Source organism: Maylandia zebra, linkage group LG20 (assembly GCF_041146795.1).
Source record: "Maylandia zebra isolate NMK-2024a linkage group LG20, Mzebra_GT3a, whole genome shotgun sequence".
Taxonomy (NCBI): Eukaryota; Metazoa; Chordata; class Actinopteri; order Cichliformes; family Cichlidae; genus Maylandia; species Maylandia zebra.
The window spans coordinates 23,792,163-23,816,535 of record NC_135186.1 but is presented as its reverse complement, the minus strand read 5'-3'; the positions used below and the strand labels follow the sequence as shown (position 1 = coordinate 23,816,535).

Below are 24,373 nucleotides of genomic sequence, written 5' to 3'. Positions count from 1 at the left end.
ATGCTTTATATACACTTTATTAGGTGTTCGCCCAACCATTCATTTTCTTCCACTTATCCAATCCAGGAGTGACACTGAGCTAGGTATCATTTGTAGCTCTTAACTTTCAGAACGGGGACAATTTGGGTTGTTGCACCAATGTTTTTGACCTGTGTGCAGAAAATAAGCTCATGGGACTGCCTCCCACTTTAACCATTTTCTGTTCCGAGGTTTGCTCCTTGCCCAAATCATAATGCATAGTGATTCCATTCCTAAAATAGCCATCTATATTTATTTAGACGCCCTCTGGTGAAGGCCACCAATGTCACCCTGACTCCCCTCTCCCTGCGATGGCTCATTGACCTCTGTTCTAAAGTTTTTTCAGGATGTCTGTCCCTCCATTAATCTACTGTTCACTGGTAGTAGCAGGTGGGAACAGCTCTGACATCGCACACACAAATGCAGACTTATTTGGGCAGGTCTCTGGTGTGTCATCATTCAAACCCTTGGAGCACTGATTCTCTAAAGAAGTGTCTGAGTGCAGGAGGAAGCAGGGGTGTAAAAGGATTCCAGGGAACTGGGAGAGCCCTTTGTGAAATCATGTTTGCAGATCGATTTAAGTCAAGAGTGAAGTGCAAGGCTCATTTTTCACATTGAATTTAATCACCTTAAGCAATAGGATGTTTAGTCGCTTAGAAAAAGGCATAGCATGAGGGCGCCAGTATAAATCACTGAGTTGAAGAGGCAACCCATATGCCAAAAGACTACTGTAGGGGCCCAGGCCTCCCTGTATATTGATTTCATCTTCTTCTTTTCTTTCCCTCTTTTTCTGTTCACTCTTCTTTTAAATTTCAACAGAACAGTAAAAACAAATCTTTTTTATTTGCTGCATATTTTTTTTAGCACTTAATCTTAGTAACATATTTATATGAACTGTAAAAAATATCCTTAATAAAAGTATTAATTTTGCTCACTTAATTGCAAAAAGTCAAAAAGATTCTTACTCCAGCGGTTGCTGAGTATTTGCACGTTTATTGGCTCATAGTCAAATTCTCCATAAATGGAAATGACTAGAATTCATTTTACATTTTCAGGTTTGGCCCAGTGCTTAACACTATTGCCTCACAGCAAGGGGGGTCCTGGGTTTGAACCCGGCTAGCAGTGTGAAGCCTGCACGGTTCCCTTCGTGTTCCACGGCTTCCTCCCACAGTCCTAAGATATGCTTGTTAGATTAATTGGCAATTCAACAATTGGTGTAGCCGTGACCGTCACAGGATAACCCTGCAATGGGCTGGCGAACTGTCCAGGGTGTATCCTGGACATTTGCCTTGGGAAATGGGATAGACTCCAGTCCTACTGTGACCTTGATTGGATAAGCAGGAGAAAATAGATGAATGTGCAACCGACATGTGATACTTGTCAATCACAGGTGGTTTGTATACTCCAGATAATCCTCTCTTCTTAAACAGAGTACGTTTGAGATTTAAAAAAGAAAAAAAAAAAGTGATATAATCAAACATTGGATTTCTATAGGACTTCTCTTGAGGTCTCTGATTTGACGTCTTTCGTATTACTCAAGAATTGTCCACCATCTTGGAAGTGATGCAACCACTGGATGCTCGGGAAACGTGTATTCCCTGACTGGCTGGTAGTGGTTCCTGGAAGTTGGTGGCTCTTGTTGGATGAAATTGGTTGAAAAGAAGGTACTTCACCAAAAATCCTCCAGTTGCTAACCGATTGGCAACTGTGGGAAAGGTTTTAATGTTTACCTGCAAATACTTGCTAACTAGCCTAGGGGTCGTAACTGCAAATGGAACTTCGCCTTTTGAAACATGTTGGCTGAATCACGGAGGCACAGTGCAAACTTTTCAGGCAAACCGGCTCCATTTGTGGTTTGCTTTACAATTTTCAGTTTTCACAGAAAAACTGAAAATTGTAACGTAGTCCTTCAATTTCATTCAACCTACAACCATAACAATACTCAGTAATACACATCAGTAAGTTAACATTACATAGTGGTCACATGTATGCAAACCCTCTTTTTGCTATTAGCCCCTAGTAGCCATTAAAAAGAATGCAAGTTTCAGACACTATGTTAGCTTCTGGATTGAGAAACTGCATCGTCTACATAAATTAAATACTAACATAAGTTTTCCATGTTCAACATCTGAACTCATGGTTAGCATTCCAATATTTGTAATTTAGCAGTAAGAGCAACATCAGGAGAGACTTGGATTTTCTCAGTCATTTTATTGTTGTCCCCACTGTGTCAAGGAATTAACCTGAATCATCTTGAAGTACAAGTGTTAACCAGGTCATGGTAACTCATTGCTTTAATGCAAACACACGGGGACAATCAAATTAACGACCACAAACCAGAAATCAGTCAACTGTAATCTCATAACTTTATTGTCATAAAAAGAAATACATTTCTTACTTAATAAATTAAACAAAAATAAAATATCCAATACATTTTTCAAGTTCTTGTGAAATGATACCTGACATATTTGGGGAGGATGTAGATGTTTTATAAAAAAAAATAATAATAAAAAAAAAAATCACATTCAGCATCACAGCTTACATCAAGACACCATGCGATGTGCATGTCAATAAAAATAAAGCACTGCATACATGACATTTTACGCTATAATAAAAGGGGCAACGCATAAATTACTGTAAAACCTTAAAAACAGGCCACTGTAAAAATATGACATTTAATTTAAATTAAGAGGTTACAGCCTCACAGATGACTCTGATGCAATTTCCCGTTATGAGAAACCTACAGACCAACTCAAAACACGTTCACATGAGCCAAACACACCCAGTGAAACAAATGCTTGTTTCCAGGCAGTCTGCTTAATCAGCAGGTCACATTTCCTTCAGAGGCTTTTATAAAAACAGTGTCATGTTGATAAGCGCTCATGATCCTGCTGAAGGAAACTGATAACACTCCAATACGTATTATGGAGTGACTTACTCACCGAACAAGTCATATGCATGCTTAACATGCTTACACATATTGGTAGGAACTTCAGAGAAAAATAACCTGATAGCCAGCTGAGTGAGATGAATGAAACACTTTTCATCCTCCTTTTTGGAAAAGGTGTAATTCACTTGAGGAAGCATCAGTGCCCAAGTCATTCTGGTGCAATGCCACATGCAAAGTCATACAGTAATGTGAAAAATGTGAACATAGGAACTCTTAAAAGTAGAATGGTGCAAATGTGGTGCCACAAATAAAAAAGAAAAATGCAAATGTTGTGAAACTGAAAATCTGTCAACAGAAAAATAAATAAATAAAGCATGATATCTAGGGTGATTCGGAAGCAATGAAATTACTAAAAACTAAGAATTAAGTGCCTTTCTATGAATTTGTGACATTAACATAAGGGAATTTAAAATGTGGCTAATGATACTCACAAGTATCAGACAGCATTTGTCTATTTGGAGGCACTGTCCCATCTCTAGGGCAGGCAGTGTGGAGTAGAGACTGGAAACGAGGGCAGTGAGCCAAGTCATGGGTGAAATAACTCAAATAGGTGCAACATTCCTTGAATCTCGAGCCTACTCGCACCTTTGTGTCTCTGTATGACCGTTTTACATGCACATGAAATACTGCATTTGGGGCTTCTATTTGCAAATGTGTAAATGAAAAACAGAGCTAGGTTTTTGGTCCTTGAATGAGAAAACCTATTAAAGAAAACGGTAACTTGTGCAGTGAATGCAATGAGCATTCGAGCCTCTCTAGAACCGAGGCTTGTGTATTTGACATCCTGGCTCCGTCAGACACTATGACTCCCCTGTTATATAAGCCTGCATGTGGCTTTGCCTGTGGAGGTGGAATGGGTGGGGGAGTCTGCCCTTAAGCCAGAGCCTCCCCTGAACTGCATCATGTGAACACAGTGACTAAAACTGGCAATTGTGAACACATGCACTTGTGACTTTGTGAGACAGAGAGCGATGCTTTCAGGGGAAGAAAGTGGTTGAGTCTGTGGATGTGCGCTGAGTGCTGAAAATGAGTGTGAAGGTGTGTCTGAGAGGTACAATGTGACGGGCTTAACCACGTGATGTGTGTGTGTTCAAGAGAGGTCCCCTATACTGCAGAGTTAGAATCTCTCTTTGTGGTCAGAGGGCAACTATGTTGTTCCCGTGGTTGGGGAAGCAGAACAGTGAGTTTGAGGGGTCGTCACAGTCGTTTGGCAGCTCTGCGTCTGCTGCTGCCAGTGGATTCCTGCTAATGACCAATTCCAGGCTGTCTCCGGCCTCCATAATTAAGGGCACAGTTAGACAACAGTCCAAGTCCCTGGTCCTTACACGGTTCACCTGGGAAATGACAACCAGTTCTTTTACTATTCAGTACACACTTCTTTTCCCTGAAAGAGTCATTTGGTGGACGAGAGCTATTATTTCATAAAAACAACTAATGATGAAATGCAAAGTGGTGTATAAACAGTAGCAACAGAGTAAAGAGGAAACACTCAGTGGGATCCCTTAGGAGCCTAAGTCTTTTGCAGTGTAACTGAGGGAGGTTTCAGGGTGACCTCATCCACCCCTAATGCTTAAAGTAAAGTGGTTTCCCTGTCTCCCAAACTCCAAACTGGAAGCTGGTTCCACAGAAGAGAGGCCTGAAAGCTGAAGGCTCTGCCTCCCATTCTACTTTTAAATACCCCAGCAACTATAAGCACTGTTTTGCTGTGACATAACACTAGGAGATCTTTAGGATAAAATGGGAGTATTTGTGACCTTGCACGTGGAGAAAGATTATAAGTTTAATTCTGAATTTAATATGAAGACAAGCTTTTTTTTCCTGTTTTTTTTTTTTTCCTTTTTTAAAATATTAGCCTTGAACAGCATATCCTCATCAAAAACAACTTCAGGATTCCTCACAGTCTTACTGGAGGTCAAGGTAATGCCACGTCATGTTTCTAATCCCAAGAGTGTTGCTTTCCGATGAATTATGACTGTGTGTCTTTGGCTAGTCAATAAGCTGGAATGAAAAATTGCTGCCACTCCTCTGTGGGCTGTGCTTTGATTCGATAGTGATTCACTTAAGCATATTCACCTTGCTGCGAATTTGTCGTTTGTGAATTTTTATGCTTAAAACATTATTTGCAGATTTTTGGTTTATTTTTTGATGGTCTGGAAGCAGACATGGTCACTATGGAGGGTTTTGGGGGCATCACTGGAAGAGAGAAGTTGCAGAGTGGGGTGCAGGACTGAATAATCAAGGTGTATCTAACAACGCAGCTGGTGAGTGTAAATGAAACGTCTCAGTGTTCTCACCCAACTTGCTGCAAAAAACCCAAAAAAAAAAAAAATGCATTTTCCAGCATGTGAAACTTTTTTTTCCCCCCTTTCCTTTTTGTAAAGGCAAACAGTACCTGAAGAATGCGGTCAAAAGGTTTCAACCCTGCTTGGTCAGCTGGGCCATCAGGCCGGATCATATTCACGTAGACACCCTTTTCCAGCAGCCCGTCTGACACACTGAAACCAAAGTCACGGCTTTCGCGATCCTTTCTTATAGTCACCTATAAACAGAGGGCAAATTGCAGTCATAGATAAAACATTCTTCAGCATTTGGAACCTTTTTCCTCATTGGCTTTGAAAGATGTACTCCAGCTATAGATTTTTGTGAAGAAAAATAAAACACTACAGAAATATTTGTATGCCTTTAGGTGAAGCAGAGGTAACAACCCCCCCACCCCCAACCAAACAACTCAGGTCTGACATTGACGGTTGAGTCATAAGGCGACTTTGACATTAAACATTTTCTTGAAAAGGGAAACATCAAAGTAGAGTGTCTGAATGAGACACGGAAAAGCTATTGTTTCTTGGTGATCACTTCTCTGGAAAACGTTTTGCAAGATATTTTGGTACTTGGCATTAAGCACTGCCTTTCAAAGAGTTAGATGAGATCATTTTCTGTTTGTACATAATGCTAAACTAAGCAACCGGACACCCGACAATAACTTAAGAATGGAAACTAGTTTAAACAGCTGACCTGGCTCTGGACTGTACATTGTGTCTTTTATTGTGTCCACTCCCTGTGTAAAGACTAAACAATTACAATGCCCACAGCCACATGGCTCTTTCTTTCTCAATTTCCATGTTCCCTAAAACAAGGTCGGCAGCTTTAGCCATAACCAAATAAAGCAGGTTTAAGCTTGTACTTGGTGATTTTTCCATGATAGCATATAGGTTGTGTCAACTAAAAATATTGTTAATTTCCACACTGCAGGACTGATGCCCTCTATTACTCCCAGTCATGGTGCGATGCACATATGACGCCAAACAGACTTCTCAGTGGGCGTGTAGTCACAAGTTTCACAGATGCTCAGGTAAAGCATCACATGAATTTGTCTCATGTGCCAGTCCCGACGAGGTAAGTCACGTAGAAGAGATAAACACGCATTACACACCGATTTTTACAGAACATGCTGTTCCATGTTCATCAAGTGTGCGTGCACTGGCAGGCCTATTACTACAGCTCAAGTTTAAAACCTGCAAATCGGATAACACGCAAGATACCAATGTAGGTATTAATTTTGTAAATGCAAAGTCTTTGAGATACTGTATTTAAACTTTGGTTTTCGTGAAAAATTGTCTCATGTACCAGAACGTGTGAGGAGATATCCAAAGTTAGAGTAGCTGATCTCTCACATACAACCCAAACTCCACAAATTTTGGGATGCTGTGTGAAATGCAAATAAAAGCAGAATGCAATGATTTGCAAATCTCACAAGCCTGTATTTTATTCACAGTAGAGGATACAAAACATTTCTAATGTTTAAACATTTTACAATTTCACAAAAAATAGCAAATTTTTAATATGATGGCAACAACAAGTGTCAAAACTTTCTATGGGGCAAGAAAGGCTGGGACGAAAACAACGACGACAACGACACGAGGCGCACACACACACGCGCAGCCTGTAATTACTGTACAGCGTTAAGAATAACTTTTTTTCTTCAAATTAAATAATTATTTCATGACCCTTTTTGTCACCTTGTGCAGTGCCAGAGCTGTAGGGAGCAAATTTTCAGAGTTGTCGCCTTTGACCCTGGATGAAACATCTCCGGCTCCAGTTGACATGTTCAGTTTGCTTTTGTTTATAGTTTCTCCATGGCTTCCTTCCCTCTTGATTGGACTTATTTCAGAGAGAAACACTGAGTCTTCATTTGTTTTGGTCTCATCTAGGTACAGACTAAGAGCGCTACCCGTCATGGATGCCTGAAAGACAAGAGAGGGATTATTAGAACATTTGTTTTAAAAAAATAAATGATTTAAAAGGAACAAAGACTTATTTAGATTCACACACATAGATTAGAGGCCAAGGCATTGTGCAAAAGCCTTCTGCAGTCAGCATGGCAGCAGGTGCCCAGCTTGCCTTGTCAGATTTAATAACAGATTATAGCGATGATGGTTATCGTAATGCTTCATCTGGCATGTTCACTTAGGCTAATGCAAGTCTGAGAGTACACAAGTAGGACAAAGCTAGAGAGGAAACTGAAACAGAAGGGGGATGGAGATAACAGGCGGGCCTACCTCCAGCTCCCTGAGAATCTCTGACTGGCCGCAGGTCTCGAGGTCCTGCAGAGCCTGGGACCAGAAGCTGTCTTCCTGGTTCAGGGTGCCATGGCAACGAGGGGGGCTGACAAATCTATGACAATGCAGGAACCAAAGCATGAGAGCAGTCCTGCAGTCTGGATGTTGGTGCTGCATACAAAGGCAGCATGGGAAATGCAGTTTTTTTTGGGGCTGCAAAGCTGAAGAGTCCTTCTGAGAATCTCTCAGGACCACAGTGAGGGTTTAATGTAAAATCTTTCTCTTGTAACAGCTCAAAAGCCGCAGGAGTCCATTAGAATAAGATAAAGACTTCAAATTCACAAAGTGACGTCACCCCCCAAAAAAGCAGGAAATCTAAAGCACATGACATAAAAGTTCAGGGGGAAAAAGAAAAAAAAAAAGAAGAAGTGTGACGAGACAGATAAGGCTGATCCTTGGGCTCTTTGGATGTTTTTCTGAGGAAACTGTTTTTTTTGTATACGGACAGGGGTGACAGAAAAAGATGTACACATGTGAAACACCAAAGAGCTTGTGGGCAGTTAGTAAAGCAGATGAGAGAGAGAATACCTGAGAAAGAAGAGAAAAGGACAGTTTGGAAAAAGCACAAAAACATGAAGGCATACAACACAAAATGACAAAATAATCCAGAATGCACTTTTGTGAGTGACCTTAACGATCAGGGAAAGGAAACATCACAGGAGAGTTTGCTTATACAACATATTATTGAATTAAGAAAACCACTTAAAGCTAAACTGACAAAGATGTCGGAAACAAGAAGCCACCAAGGTGTGTGACCACGCAGCACAAGAGCAAAAACAACTGCACATGTTTGACAGATGAGGTGGGTTTGGGTGTTGTCATGTTACTGAATAAGGATATTTGAGCTGCAACCTGACACATTGCACACACACAAAGCCAGTCCTGACAGATTCATCCAGTTAAAAATACTGATTTTTAAATTTTATTTGCTAATACTGTGTTTAATGCTGTCCCTGTTCAACTGCACCAGCATCACCCACCCTCAGACATTCACCAAACTAAATGTCTGGGATGGACCTCAGGGCCTCTGTACTTACCCAGGTATCTTGTCCCACTCATCCTCTGTGAATCTCCCATCATACAATGAGGTGTGGTGGACTAGGCCTGCAGAACTGGAAGTGGTTTGGCTCCTGTGCTTTGTGCGCCTCCACTCATTTGGGTTGAGCAGTATATCGGATCCTTTGTGAAGATATGTCCCTAAATGAAGAGAAGAAAGAAAAATCTCATTAGATGTGCAGGAGAATGTGGTTTATCTGAAGACTGCTCGTGAACATTAGATTTCACCTTGGCTACTGTAGCCTGCATCAAACCCCGAGCTATCCCAGGAGCTCATGGCAGAGTCTATACTGGGTATAGTGGCAGAGTAGAGCTCTGAGTGTTTACTGGTCTTCTGGGAGTCTGTCAGATCATCCTCTGTGTCGCTCAAAAACGCAGCTTCTCTTTCTAAAGGCCGTCGGCCGTCAGACTCTGGGAATGGACAGTGAGCTGGCATGAAACAAGATGTGCACTTTTTCACACCACCTGAGTAAAACACTGCAACACTTCCACAGCAGAAGCATTTATTTTCTGCCTTTTGTGTCCCTCATCTCTTAATTCCTTTGACAACAAGGTGTTTTGTAAAGATTTGAAAAGAATTTGCTTCACGCAAAGAGGGACTTTAAAAGCCCCAGAATATTTTTTTTTTTTTTTAAAATAAAGGATCTACTTAGGAATAATGTCTCAGATCCATAAAACAATTAAAGTAAAATTTGGTTCATTCTCTTCCCCTAACAATGAAAAACAAACGAAAAAATATATACGATCAGCTTGTTTCTTGATCTTGAGGGTGACTGACTCCCCGGCCATCTGCAGAAGATGAATGGCCTCACTCAGTGGCTTTCCTTTCAGGCTGACACCATTGATGGCTAGGACTCGGTCCCCTATATGGATGGCTCCAGTCCTGCAGATTTAGAAGAGCAGATGAAGCAGAGATCTACCAGACAGTACCAACAGAGATGGCCAGGAAAGCTGTCAGGCTGCCAGCATGCTGACCCAGACAGAAACAAAGAGGCGTCTTGTTACAGGAGAAAAAAAAAAAACAAAAAAAAAAAAAACTAGCCAGCCATTGTTTACTGTCTCATTTATTAGGAAAGAAAAAAAAAAAGAAGAAAGAGGCAACTCAAGAGATGACCTGGCTTAAGGTCAATGCAGCACCATTTTCTTGTACTACTACCTTGAACCCCCCCTGCAGCTCCACATGTCACGCCCTGCCCTTCACTCACCTCTCAGCCAGGCCTTTCTTAGTGAGGCCAGAAATGACGATGGGATCAAAGGGCTCCTCTGTGCCAGAAATAGTGATGCCCAGTGGTCCGTTATATCTCTTCAACTCCACTGTGTAGATTATGGAGCCTGACATTTCCAACTCATCTACAGCATGCAAGGACAGAGGATAATGTACACTCAAGATATGAAGACTTACAATAAATTGTTTAAAACAAATTATCAAAAGAACGACTGATAATAGGAAGTATTCACATTAAAAATTAAACCGTACAATATTAGAACTGGAACTTTTCCAGTGTAAGAACCAGTCAGCCAGCACGGGCTCTGGGTATGTGAGACACGAGCTTCTTTTTTCCAGAAATGCACCACAGAAGAGTTTGAGGTCACTCAACTGTTGTTTATGAAATGAAACCACATTTTTATGTTTGTTTGCTTTTGTAAATCTAGCATCAAACCGATCAAGTATTTCATGAGCAACAACTAATGATCCATGAAAATGTGGAACATGAGTTTGAGAGAAATGTTGACACTGGCCAATAAAGTAAAAAGATTAAGATAACTGGCGGAGAATGACAAATTGCCTTTTTATCCTTTTTGCTTGCCTTGAAGGCCATAATCGTCACCGAGTCACCTCTTCACTGCTGACAAGACTCATTGTCATTTCCTGTGTGGTCAATATTATTGTCACAGATAACAGAAACAAACTGCTTTTCATTTCAAAGCAATGACATTTCAAAGTGACCACAAATCTTTGAGAGGTTGCCTGCATGCACCAAAGAGTTTCCTGATCTAGATAAGGGTAACAGTTAGTCTCTGTGGTCATGCGCTGGTTCACACAGTGGGTCGAGACCTTTATTCTTCAGGTTCACTTTCTTATAAACTGGAGCACTTGTAATTTTTTTTTTTTTTTTTTTAAATTATTATTAAATGAAACCACCCGAGAGGTTTAGAGGGCGACCAACTGACAAATATCTGACATCAAACCAGGACCCCTATCAAACCAAACAACTAATGGGATAATCTGGTTTAATCTCCGACAGTGCAATGTATTTTAAATGGTTCGTGTACCAATGTTGTCCTCATCTTTCTGGATTCGGAGTTTGACCATATCTTCTGCTTGTTCCAAGACATGCATCGCGTCTTCCATTGTGCAGTTTTCCAGACGCACCGAGTCGATGGCCAGCAGCCGGTCTCCGGGCTCCAGAGTGCCTGTTCTGCAGGACCCAAGAGCAAGAAGATCACAACTGTTAAACTGGGACTGGCCACTCCTCCCGACTCACTGTCAGAATCCTATTAGCTTCATGTCTCAGTGGGATCCTTGGGGGTGACCGTAACCTCACCCTCAGCCTACTCAACACTGAGCCCTTCTGAAATGAAGTTGCTGTGGCCTACTGATCCAGTTTTTATACCTCAATCCAATTAGGCTTTTGTTATATAGTGGATAGACAAAATGTAATTTGTAATTAATAATCCCACCTAGCCCCAGAAAACCTAGATCACCCTGAAGTGTTGAGAAGTCTTAGAAGTTTGACTTCTATTAAAAAAAAAAAAAAAAAAATATCAGTATGACCCAGCCCTGAAAAAGCTGGACTAATAAATCATTCAACATTATGAGCTCAACATGATGACAGCACATACCTGTGCGCAATGCTTCCTTTTCTGATGTCAGAGATGATGAGGGGCTTGCCAGGTTTTTTACTCGCTGTTAAAAACAGAATACATTTTTTTGACATTTCAGGCAGCAAGATATGACGATTAAACCAGTTTAACTAACTAAGCACTTTAGTCTCTTAGTTTCCTTTTCGTTTTGTTGCCCTGTCAATGTCGGCTTCCTGCTTGTGTCTTTTTTTGTTTAAAGATGGTTAGAGTAGACAGGGTAATGATGACTGTTGGTACAGGCCAGTATTATTCAGAGGTAATGAGGTATGAGCTTCATGCCTTTTTTTCCCCCTCTCTCCTTTTTATGGATCACAGAACATTGATTCACGGGAGAGTTTCAATATGCAAACATTTTGAGCAACACTGCCCCCTTCTGGGTGTCTCGCATTCAACAAACCCACCACTGATGGTGATGCCCAGCTCCATCCCTCGCCGTTTGGGGAGTTTAACATGGAAAGTGCCGCTGCTGGGAACCACCGACTCTGATTGAGATTTAGAACAATGTTAAAAGGGAAAATGGAAAAGCTTATACGATTTCACAATATGAAGTTACTGTTCCTGTGCAATACCTGCAACATCGAACTCAATCTCCAGTGTGACCTTGTTAGCCAGAGCAGAGTCTCTGAGCAGCTGATGAGCTTCCTCCAAAGTGCCATCTTCAGTTGGGATCCCATTAATGAACAACAATCTGTCGCCAACCTGCAGCAGCCCACACCTTCACGCAGCAAAACACACAAATATGAAAAGAACAGATTTTAATTTCACTTTCTGCCCATAACTGTTTGAAAATGTGTTTTTTTTTTTTAAATGAAGAAAAAGAAAAGGTTGTCGTGTTCTCAAGAGTGTGATAGTTTTGTTTTTAAAACCAGAGAAACCTGAGAACAAATGACAAAATATCAGCTTTTTAGTTCAAACTAATACAACCGTCCTGAAATAAATCCTCCCTTTATGACAATCTTAAATGTTCTTTTTTATTTCCAGGGGGAAACAGGAGCTAACGTTATTTTAAACAGGACAAATCTACAGATGTTGCTTAGACATGGCTGACAATTTTCTTCACCTCAGTGAAGGGAAAAACAAGTCTGTTTCTGGCCCTGTCAGATTTGTCCCAAAGGTCACGGGCAATCTAGGTCCTGTTGCCATATCTGCCAAACCTATGTGAAACCTAACCTTTGGGTAACCTTTGACTTAGCCTTCACTCTGGATGCTCACATTCAGTTTCAGGTTTGCTCCTGCTTTTAAATAACTTCAAATCTGTTGCCATGTTGAGCTTCATCGTGTCACACTCATCAAATCATTGTTTGTCTTAAAATGTGTCATTTCAGCAGGTTTATAACCAAGTCTCCTAATTCAGGTCCAGCGGATCCCCCTTAACGTCAGTGTTCACTTTAATATTCTGGTTTTTACTTTTAGAGCTCTGCATGGAGAAGCACCAATCATACATCCCCAGGAGGTGCCTGAGGTCATGTGATCACAGCATGCTGGCTGTGCAGCATATATGGTTGAGATGTAAAGAAGAGTTTTTGCCTCCAGACGCAGGATCTCTGAGAGTGAAATCAGTAGACTTGGTGGTCTCTTTCAAAAAGCAGCTTAAAAAATATAAATAAAAGTTAAAATCTTTGTTTTATTGTCTTATAAAATTATTACAGATATTGATTCAAGTTTATATTCATCGGGTATCATTTTTACTAGGGGTGCAACGATACACAAAATTCACGGTTCGATATTTTTTCGATACAAAAAAAATGTTCATGCCTTTTTAATTTGTCATTTATTAAAATTATAAATATATATTTTAAGGCAAAAGTACAGTTTTTAAATTTAATGTTGCTGAAACAAAAGTAATTAAAAAAATAAATATATCTCAGGGCTCTCAAAATTTCAAAATCCCTGGTAGCCCTTCGGGCAGGGACTCTTCAGTTTTTGGTAGCCCAAAATAAATTTAAGCAGCCAGAATAAAAAAAAGAGCAATTTTTTGATTGATGTTTTGTTTCCTTTACAATATTATACATTAAAGTATAATATTGTAAAGGAAATAAAACATTAACCAAAAATTGTTGAAAAACAAATTACAACATTGTATAAAAATTACAATCATCAACTCAAATACTTGGTTCTAATTGAACAGAAATTTCTATGAACTTGTAAGAACTGTGTAGGACATGAATCAGTCTGTGTCAGATCCTTAATTTGAAATTTCCACTGAAGTCACGGGTAAGAGACAAGTGGAACCAAGATCTAGGCCATTTGCTTTTTGAAGTTTGCAAAGACTGCTAAATGTTGCCAGTGGTAGTTCACTCTTTGCAACATAGTACGCTGTTCTAAACAGATTTTTCAGGTTTATTTTTAGTATGTTATTTGCAATCTGTGTTTGTTCTGGGAAAGATATTGCAGACTGAGCAATAATGTATTTCTTGCATTTCTCATGGGTTCTAATGGGGCCTTTCTTAAAATGACTGGTCCCAGTAACAAAGGCGCTTGTCGACTCAGAAATGGAGAGAAAACCAACAATACACCTGGCAGAACATCATGTTATTTATACGGGTGCACATAAGTGGTCCGCATGTGCGCATTCGCTGTCAAAATAAAAGACGCGCACCAGATAAGAGGTCGCAACGCGCGTTTGCGTCCATATAAAAAGCACTGTTTTTGTCCACTAGAGTGGGATTTTCACGGCACATTCAGCACCACATCTCTGTGCGTTCATCATTTGTTTGAAGCCAGCTCACCTCCTGCAACCACTTTTCCGAGAATACGTGCTGCTTTTGTGGTTCGGACTCCTGACATTTGTTTGGAGGTGGAGGAACACCAAAGTAATTGCTTAAAGGAGCTTCTTCGACATCTTTAAGAGTTCTAAACAAATGTCTGTCCTCCTCCAGAAAATCTTATGTATGCAAACACGCGTTGCAACTTCATATCTTGTGCGCGTTTTTTATTGTTTTTTTTTTTGACAGCGAATGCGCACCTGCGGACCACTTATGTGCAGCCGCAGTCATATAGCTCGTCATATTGCAGCCACAGAAATTCTTTTGTCCATGAAACCATAAAGTTGCACTTTTTTGCCTTATAGTCTGATTTGTCATAACTTCTCCGTTTTGTGGTAAGCTTTTCTTCGGCTGTCACTTCTTCACCCTGACCTGTCTTATTTGGCTCAGCAGAACTAAAATATATATCCTGCTGCTTTTACACACACACACCCACACATAACGGTCAGCGATTCTCTGTGCGATCAACCTCTCACATGTTTAAGCTTGCTGCGGGAGATTTCACTTGTCATGTTTGCATAGTAAGCTAACAATTAATAAGACGATGTCAGAGAAATTGGTGCACAAATTATCATCACTTACAGATCAGTGCTGTCGCTCTCTACACACAGTTCGTGCGATTGCAAAGTGAAAGCAAAAAAACAAGCGCAAATTCAAACGCGATTTCAATATGTCACATATTGACAGTGGCTCACCGATGCCAAAGACATAATTACCCAGCTACATTTCCGAAAGAATGCAAAAGCATTGACATATATTTTTCCTTCCTACAAAAGTCCGACGGGCAGGGCAGAGATAGATTTTGGTAGCCCGACTGAAAAAAATCGCTAGCCCCAGGACGTCGGGCTCTGATTGAGGAATCACTCATCTTTGAAAAAGAGAGTTTATTACAGAGAAATGGCTCTTTCCCAAATAAAAGCTATACTATACGCTTCTTCTGGGCTATATTCCCAGCAGCATATTGTAGCGGGTCAGGGCTGTTCGGGGTTCTGTTTGTACAGTTATCTTTTGTTTATGTTGCCATAGTGACGGGTGACGCCCTCTCGCTGCGACGGTGTGTCCTTCCGGGGTCAGAGGGCGCCCTGTGTGTTGTTGTTGTTGCTATGCGGTTGCTGTGCTGAGTAGTTAGCTAGCGGCAGTGTTCTTCTGCAGATGTCAATAAACGGCTGTGCTCCCTGGCTAGCTCACGGGAAGCAAGACCAAACGACACCTCCGTCTCCACCTTGTCTGAGCTCGCCACAATATTAAAAATATCAGGTCCCCATAAGGAGAATCATGTGCTAACGGCTGTCTAAATGACTCGGGTAAAGTTTGTAGCATACATGCTTGTTGTTTTTGTCTGCTTCCACTTGTCTTTGCACTAGGATGATGTCGCGGTAAATGTGCAGTCATATTCGTTGTGTTCCCACTAGTGCTGTCAGCGTTAATCTCGTTGAAATGACGTTAACGCCACAACACTGCAAATCTCCGTTAACAGCTACCCCTGATCGCCCTGTGCGTGGGGCTAGACGGCCAACACGTTAACGAGCTAACTGCGCTAACACACTAGTTCCCACCCATGTAATTGAGCATTGCATGGCACATCCAACATACTGTTTTACTTTAGTCCATGACGCGCTTACCTTCAGGGTCATACGTCACATGAAAACCAAAATAATTCCAAACGCCAGATCTGAATGAGGGTGGGGGAGGTTCAATTTGCCATGTTGCAAGGAGAGCTTAACTTCTGTCTTGCTAGCTTGCCCTGCACTCTTCCTTCTGAGATGCTGTCTGTGTTGAGCTCTCAGTGGATCTGCGCTCGACAGTGCAGCCTAGGCGGAGTAGTCGAACGCAGATTCACTGAGCGCTCAACACAGGCAGCATCGTCAGAAGGAAAGTTGATAAAATTACAAATTTTGTATTGTTCGATACATATGCGTACCGAACCGAAAGCACTGTATCGAACGGTTCAATATCGATACGAGTATTGTTGCACCCCTAATTTTTACCATGTTGTCTCCACTGAGTGGAGGTAACAATGAATCCCAAACACGTCACCACACACACACCAAAATCTAAAGCAATCGGAAGCATCCATTTAACATAAGCAAGGCACGTTTGAAACTCTGATGAGCCACACTGTGTCATGTACTTTAACACCACATGTCAAATAGTGTGAATGTTTAAAATGCCATCCATAACATGAAATGCAGGCCCGAGGCTCGACATGAACACATTCACAAAACTGCCCTTTTGTGAACTTTAAAACTACCTCCGCACGCAGAAATGTATGAAGGAGAAAAAAAAATGTAAAAAAATATAACACATTTAAATTGTGAGTTCAAACGCAGAGGCCCTGTCAGCTAATATTAATTCACTAACCACCGCTGCTCATTAACCTTGTGGGGAGGTTGAGACAACAGCATCACAGTCAGATGCTGTACTTGAGTCACTCCTGTCCAACTGCTGCTGGACTAATCATGTTACAACACCCAGGGGAGGCAGCCCTGCACCGCCAGCAGACACCATCATTAATCTTGCACCACAACAACAATAGATAGGCCTACTACAAGTTGGCCACATCTGAGCTGCGTGTTAATTAGACTGCAACACAGAGTCTTGGTCAATACAGAACACAGCTGTAATGTAATGTAAATATTAATGGTTGAACCCTCAGCAGCGCTGTAATCTTGGCCGGCCACACGCCTCTTTTTTTAAGTGGAGATTTATGGGATTTTTCACTGAGTGGGTTTGACTTCTGGAAATAGACATTGCTGCTGATAGAGTACCACAGGAATGATCAGTTACTACCTTTATATTCAAGGGAAGGGCGAAATGCATGCAGCAATATCTCCAAAACATCTCACACAAAAACCAACAAACCAACCAAAAATGTGCAAACTTAATCTGACATGTAATACTTCCAACATGACCTTGTTGGTAACTTCAAACCTTGCCAAGAAGATGCTCAAAACTCAAATATCTGTCTTGTAAATTACACTATATGGGCAAAAGTACAGGAGCCGATTGACCATGGAAACCTGTGCCTCAGCTTTTGGTGTTTGCCAACTATTCACATAGTTGTTGTTGATCCTGTCAGTGATGGCAAGTATATAAAATCTCAACGCATCCTGTATAGAAATTGAATAGGAGAATTTAGGGGTGATTTCTTTGTCATTTAGATATCAGGCTTTCTTCCCCCCACAAATGGCAGGTCATTGTGAATAATTAACAATAAGGCACTCCAGTTCAAGGTGACTGCCTACATGATGTGTGTTTACTTGTTAGGCGTCTCATTGCGTTACCTCTCAGCTGGGCTGTCGAGCTCAATAAAGCGGATGACCGGGGGAGCGGATAGGGTTTCTGTGGCAAAGACACCTCCCTGCAGCTGGATCCCAAAACCTGTGAGTGGATCCCCCCTCAGGATGACCTCGCTCGTTTCCACATGAAAAACCTGTCCCCCCGGGCCGACAGAGCTCGATGCCAAAGATACTGCAGGAGGAAGAGGGAGGGAAGGAGGGGACACATCAGAGGCAGACAAATAGTGCAAGAAAGGGATTGTGGGAGACAGGGAGGAGGTTAAGGGGAAAAGACGTGCGCCCACAGAGATGACATGGGAATGGGAAGGGAATGAGTCACTTAATCAGAGTTTATGTCAGTCATGCTTACGTCAGCAATCAGTCAAATCTGTTCACACACACACAAACAGGGTGAAACAGTAAAAAGGTGGCTTGCATATTAAAAGCTCAGTTCACTCAAATAACAAAACACTAATTTTGACACTTTACAGCAAGCAGCTGCCCCCAAATGACCATAGAGCTGAATCAACAACCCCCTCCCTGTAATCTAAGAGTCCTGCAACAAATTACTAGCTTAGTTGTACCCAATTCATTGGTAAGGTGTATATCTTGCGCTTCTGGAACCAAAAAAAGCTGCACAACCTGATTAAAACAGTTTTAAATAAGAAAATACTTGAACTGAACCAAGCCTTTAATTTGGAGGGGAAAGAGGAAAAAGAAGGTGGTTTGCTATACATGAGCTCTTGTGGTCCTTCTTTCTGTTCCTCCTCTTGCCGGTGGAGCTCCGAGGGCTGGTGGGAGTGATGGGAAGGATGGGGCAGGGTAGCGTGTTGCTACCCTGGCTGCTGAAGCCTGAGGTGGCTGTGGAGGAAGGGGAGAAGCCACCACTCACCAGAGCTGAAAGGAAACACGTATCAAAAGGCTGGTACAGTAAGCTCTAAATTCATCATCCACAGCAGCACCATTGGAACATGCAACAAAAGAAAGAAACCAGTGTTGGGGTAAACCTCTTGGAAAAAAGATTTAACAATCATGCTGAAGAAAGGGCTCCTGCTGTGGTGTCTTGCCAGCAGCAGTGCTGTCACAAGTGATAACTTACATTTGCAGTGGTCCTGCTGGTTGTGTGGGTGGCTTGGGCTGCTCCATGTCTTGCTGTGGCTGGCATGTGGGGGATGGCAGTAGTTGCCGCTTTGGTCCCAGTGATGATGGTTGCTTTTCTGCACTTTTACTGCAAGCAGCAAGGAGGAAAACACACCGACAGAATGAATGAAGCAGCGGCGCGTCTCCGTTTTCCACATTTTTAAAAATTCTGCCCATGAAATCACACTTTCATTCCCATGTCTAAATTTATACCATACCACACAGAGCCTGGAAGGATCATTCAGAGCAGAGTAATTGATATTTAATGTGTTCGTCATGGCACGCTAGATTAAATCCTGTGGTTTAATGTATTTTGTTGAGCATCTGAAAATCAGTTCGAAACACACCGCTCTATGAGAAGCAATCTACAATCTAAAATGAAATCCTTACTCTTAGTAGCAAGCTTCCAAAGGGATGATTTCAAGTTGAAGATCATTCTTCTACATTCATTTTCAAAAAAGTCCAAAGGTGCAAAAAGAGAAATCGGACTACTGCTGGACATGGCAAGGAAGTGACGCTAGCTGTGGAAGCATGTGGCTTGACCTTGATTGAGTGCAGCTGAAAGCTTGATTGGTGTAAATGTAGAGTGTCTGTCTCTGCATCTGATTGTCAGTCTATATGGTCTGCTGTAATTCTTTTCTCTTTTTTTGGGTGTTTCTGTTAAGAAATTAAGCTTGTTGTTTACGCTGAAAGTCATCTTATCCCTGATGCCAGAGCCTATGTAACACCGAGTAGTCAATCAAGCTGTGTTCATGAGGCATTCAAAGGGAAGCAGATGACCTGCTGTGTGACACACACCTCAATAATTAACTTTATTTAAACAGATTAACTCAGCTAAATGTGTCAAAAAAATGCTACACGTGACAGTAATCTTTGCTGCTTCGTCTGGAGGCGTCTAATCTCTGACGACTTGCTCTCATAGATGAGGATTTGCTAGAAACATGGATGAGTACAGTTGCGCTTCAGATGTTGCCATACTCTGAGAATTTGGTTGAACAATACATGAAGGAAAACCTCTGGCCCTTTTCAGGAAACTACTTTCTATCTGACTCAATCAAAAGAGCTGAAAAGCTCTGGCTCGGCTGGCTTATATTAAGCTCACCTAGGGGAATCTCTCCAAGAGATGGTGCTTTCATTCCACACTGGTGGAAAGAAACATTAACGCCTAATTTCTTAGTGGCCGTATCAGTCTTCTTAAATCCCCAGAGCAGATTAGACAAATTGCATCTTATAATCACGTCTTATCCTGGAGGGGGAAGAAGCTGTGAAAAAGCTGCGTGCTATCGTAACACCACAACGCCTCCTTCAAAACCAGATAAATGAGTGAACTGAAATTTAATAAGATGTGCCCATAAATTTATAGGGAAGCGATAGCCTGCTGTGATTTGAGTTGAGATGCTGTATTGATTACAGTTCAAGGATTTCAGCCTTGACAGTATTCATCCATGTCACATGTATTTGCGCCGTAGTGATAAACATTAGTGGTGGCAAGATAAGCTACATTTACTCTGCACTTTATTACGATATGGAATACATACATAATCTCATATGTAGAATAAAGCAGAATATATAATCATTTTCATCAATTCAATCATTTCAGTGTGACATAGGTATCTTTAAAGTAAAATATCCAAATTCTTTCCTCTGTTTAGACGATTAAATATTTTCAAAACATATTAGAAGAAACCAAAAAATATATATATAAGAAAAGCACTGCAGACCAGACCAAGCAAAAGAAGAGAAAGAAGTGAAATAACTGTGGCTCATTTCCCTTTTGTTGCTTTGTGATTCTTCCAATGGCTACATGTTAAGGAGTCCCTGCAGCTGCTGACCCAGAAATAAGCCTGCAGAACGTGGCAACATGATCTCTGACAGAGAAAGGGTGTGTGTGTGTGTGTATATTTGTGTGAGGCTTGTTGGTATGCAAAGAGGCAGAGTGTGTACCCAAAGCCAGAGGGATTGTGGCCGTATGCACACACAAACACACGGACTAATTCAGAGTGGATGGAGGAAGTAAGCAGGGAAGCAGTGAGGCTCTTTAGAGCTGTCGGGAATACGCAGAATACAAATGGTGAGGACTGCATCCTGGATCCACTGGATTTCCACACAGTGCTGTGGTGATTAAGGGACAGGTCGCTTATTTGAGATTTCTCTGTGTGAATCATTTGCACTGATGTGCACTGAACATTTTTATTGCATTGCACTGATGCACTACTCATCCACATCCACTAAGTCTTACGGAGAATGGCCTGCTTTTTAAGCCAGGCCTCGGTGGCTGTTTGAGTAGTTTTGGCATTGGTCTGGCTCCTTTTTTGTTGTTGCTTACCTTAGACTCTTATGTTTAAAAAGCCCAGCTTTACAGCAGAAATACAGCAAAAATTTACAACCTGGTATATAACACATTTATCTAGTTTTATCTTTAGCTCACTTCCAAAGAGTCAAGGTAAAAACAAAAAATTAAAAAACAACTTTATCAATGGCCAAAATGCCAAACTCAAGGCTTCAAACTGTATTTAGAAACATCACAGTTGCTACATGTCCACTTTTTACCACAGATTTTTTTACCAGCCGCTAAGATTATTTTCGATCTTTTGCCAAACAAGTTCTTGCCTCTTCTTTATCAGTTGCCTGTCTTCCTGGTACTTAATAGTTGTGTCTGCCGGCCTAGAAAGTTTCATTTTCATACATTACCTTAAAGCTGACCTTTATCTCCCTGTCTGGGTTTCATTGACTGGGCTCTAATCAAAGTCATTAGAAGTCTAAGAGCAAACCATGCCTGACTTTAGCCACAGTAATCATGTGATAAATTCTTTTGATCACAGAAACTTAAAGTATGCCAGCTGGAAATTTCTTTAAAAGCTTATTCTGATTTTATTGTTTTAGATGTCGAGATTCAATATTTTCCTCTTTGTAAAATTCAATATCTTCTAAGTTTTTGGCCTTGTTTGATATAGATCTAAGCAACTAATGCACTTATACGTTACAAAGAAACACTGTCCATCACCTGTTGCAGTCCTGACATAGAAAACCTGTCTCCTGTTTTAATCTGAGACAGCTTCCTCTGTCACTACTGTCCTCTTTTCCTCCATAACCTTTAAGAGCCTTCCTCTGCTTTTTTCGTGCCACCTGCAGGATGTACCTGTGTCATACGGCCTGATGGGAAGTCTGCTCTGGCTTGCTGGAAGAATCTCCAGTTTGACAATGTCAGAAGTGCTGGCGAGTAGCTGTGCTGCTTCCATCAGAGAGCAGTGCTCTGTGCTGGTCCCGTCTATGGACAGGAGGATGTCACTTACATGCAGCGCTCCACACCTGAAAGAAGTGAGACAGAGGCGGATGGTGTGAGGAAGTTTTCTATCAGGAAGCTGTCTGTTCAGTACTATTATTTGTTTAAAAAGTGAGTTTCACCTTTCCACCACACTGGCTGCTTTTATCTTGTCGATAATAATAACTTGTTTGTTCCTGTAGACTGCCGTGGCGAGGCTGATCCCCAGGCTGGCAGAGGGGCCTTTCACTATCTCCACCAGCAGAGGGCCTGAGGCTTGCTGCACTGCCTCTGAAACCATTCATATAGACAGATATGAGAAATATCAACCAAGTTAATGAATGCATCTAAAGAACCTGACTCAGTAATGGATGAACTCACTGTGCTTAGTTTTTTAGTCTTACAGATGTTAGTCGCTGTGGCATACTTGTTCATTTTATAAATACACACATTATTTTCTTTGTTGTTGTCATTCAGTCACTAGGATTTTGGCTGTCCTCTAAAAAGCAGAGGTTTATAAACGGGATAAAAGCTGGAAATAATATATTTTTTCCCTCAGTTTTTATAATCATATTAATAAGGTCACCAGGACTCTGAGAAATTGGTGGATGCATCCATATCAAGCAGGTTAGACTACCGCAGTGCTGTATTTGCCGGATTATCCAAATCATCAGTGTGGCAACTTCTGCTTGTCCAAAATGCAGCATTTGAACATATAACTCCAGTATTGAAGTCACTTCCTCGGATGCCAGTTTAACACAGTCTTCCCTTTAAAGTCCTTCTGTTAGTTCATAAAAGCTCCCAATGCTTTGGCCTTTTACTACATCTCTGACTTGCTCAGTGTAAATAACCCAACTAGAGCTCTCAGGTCATCAGGTGCAGATCTCTTAACTGTTCCCAGAATTAGATCTAAGTGTGCTGAGGGTGCTTTCAGTCGCTGTGGTCCAGTTCCTGGAACATGTTGCCCACTGACCTGAGGTCAATTACAACTGTGTCTACATCCAAAAACAGACTCAAAATCTTTGTGTTGTCACAGGCTTACAGTTAATAACCATGTGTCTGTTTGTGCGTTTTGTTCTGTTTTTCCTTGTAAAGTTTAATTGTGTTCTTTTTACCTTAAGACATTGTAGAGATCCATATATTTTTTAATGTTTTTACCTTATATGGGAAGCACACTGAGGTCACTTGTAATAATATTAATAAAATTTACATTGACATTATTGTTAGTTAACAAAGCATTTAGACATTAATATTGTTTGGCAAGTTCTATTCCACATGTCTTGATGATAACCACACAGAGAAGTTAAATATCTTGAGTGACATCTTCTTTGCAGGACAAATGTTGTGACACTTATTGCTCATAATTAAAGTTAAGCAATGTTTCAAATAAGGAACTTTAATGAATTTTAAAAAGCACAACCAGTGTATTCTAGATCTTAGTGTTTTATTCGTTTCCTAAATGTATTTTTCTTGTAATTGTGAATCCTGTGGCTGGTCGAATCTGGAGCCAGCAGGTCTGAATCCTTAGATTCCACACACAGGATATGTGTGAATATGTGTCAGCTGTCCTTGGTGACCTGCCCTGTTTTGCATAGAGCAGTTCAGAGTGTGCAATCTTGAGAATTAGTCACTATGATCACATTGAGGTTATAATTAGGTTTGTAGTCATGCAGTGTGTTACTGAACTTAGAGATATAGCTTTCTACTTTTTACCCAACAAAGAGGATGTTTGGTAGAATATCAGTTGTGCTGGATTCTTTTTGTGTCCTCAGGCTGACTTATGTTTGGTGTTTTTTTTGTTGTTTGTTTTCCTTTTTAACTCCATTATTGTTTTAAACTGAGCTTAACAAAATAAAACTGCAATTCCAAACTTCTAAAAATAATGGTGGTATGTACCATTTATTGCATTATAGTCCAACCATAACTCACTTAAAGACACAATATCATGAGGGAACACACTAAAGTCAGCGTATGAACACGACCACAGGCTGTACGCAGGCTTTGAACAAGCTCCATTTTTGCAAGTCTGAGAAAAATAATCCTGGTGTAATAAAGGTGACTCAACTAAAACCCATTACTAACTGTGGCATGTGACCAAGAGTGAAAGACGTGCATTGTGGGGAATGTAGAATCCAGGATTTTTTGTCAGGATATCCTGATATCTGCTGCTTCAACTTATTTATGTAAGCTGTCATTATGAACACTCCAACTCAATAGAAACACTAAATCACAGAAGTGCTTATTAACCTTGTTTAAAACACACAAAAGACAAAAAGTAATAACTAATAATGATTATTTTATGGGGGAAACATTGTGCTATAACAGCTTTTAGTGTGTGCTTTGATATCAGCATTTGATATCATTTGGGCAGGTGAACAGATTATTAAGGGTACTGGGGTTGTTGGATAGCAGAGGGACATAAC

General features: G+C 40.9%; 1 protein-coding gene across 6 annotated transcripts in view; it reads right to left on the bottom strand.

The window, feature by feature from the left end:
* Positions 1-2,322: 2,322 nt before the first annotated feature.
* Positions 2,323-24,373, bottom strand: part of LOC101487336 (glutamate receptor-interacting protein 2) — a 32,724-nt gene continuing 10,673 nt past the window's right edge. For 2 of the 6 annotated variants that reach the window (XM_004546039.4, XM_004546040.4), the window contains exons 8-24: positions 22,094-22,241; positions 21,828-21,997; positions 18,648-18,776; positions 18,284-18,445; positions 17,555-17,741; positions 12,075-12,220; positions 11,907-11,987; positions 11,485-11,548; positions 10,915-11,060; positions 9,846-9,990; positions 9,384-9,523; positions 8,869-9,051; positions 8,622-8,781; positions 7,525-7,639; positions 6,985-7,209; positions 5,361-5,507; positions 2,324-4,302 (exon numbers count right to left, since the gene is read on the bottom strand). In XM_004546039.4, coding sequence (XP_004546096.2) covers positions 4,105-4,302; positions 5,361-5,507; positions 6,985-7,209; positions 7,525-7,639; positions 8,622-8,781; positions 8,869-9,051; positions 9,384-9,523; positions 9,846-9,990; positions 10,915-11,060; positions 11,485-11,548; positions 11,907-11,987; positions 12,075-12,220; positions 17,555-17,741; positions 18,284-18,445; positions 18,648-18,776; positions 21,828-21,997; positions 22,094-22,241 — 2,546 coding nt within the window. In that variant the 3' untranslated portion in view covers positions 2,324-4,104. The other 4 variants (XM_004546042.5, XM_023154898.3, XM_004546041.4 and 1 more) reach the window with 3 other exon arrangements.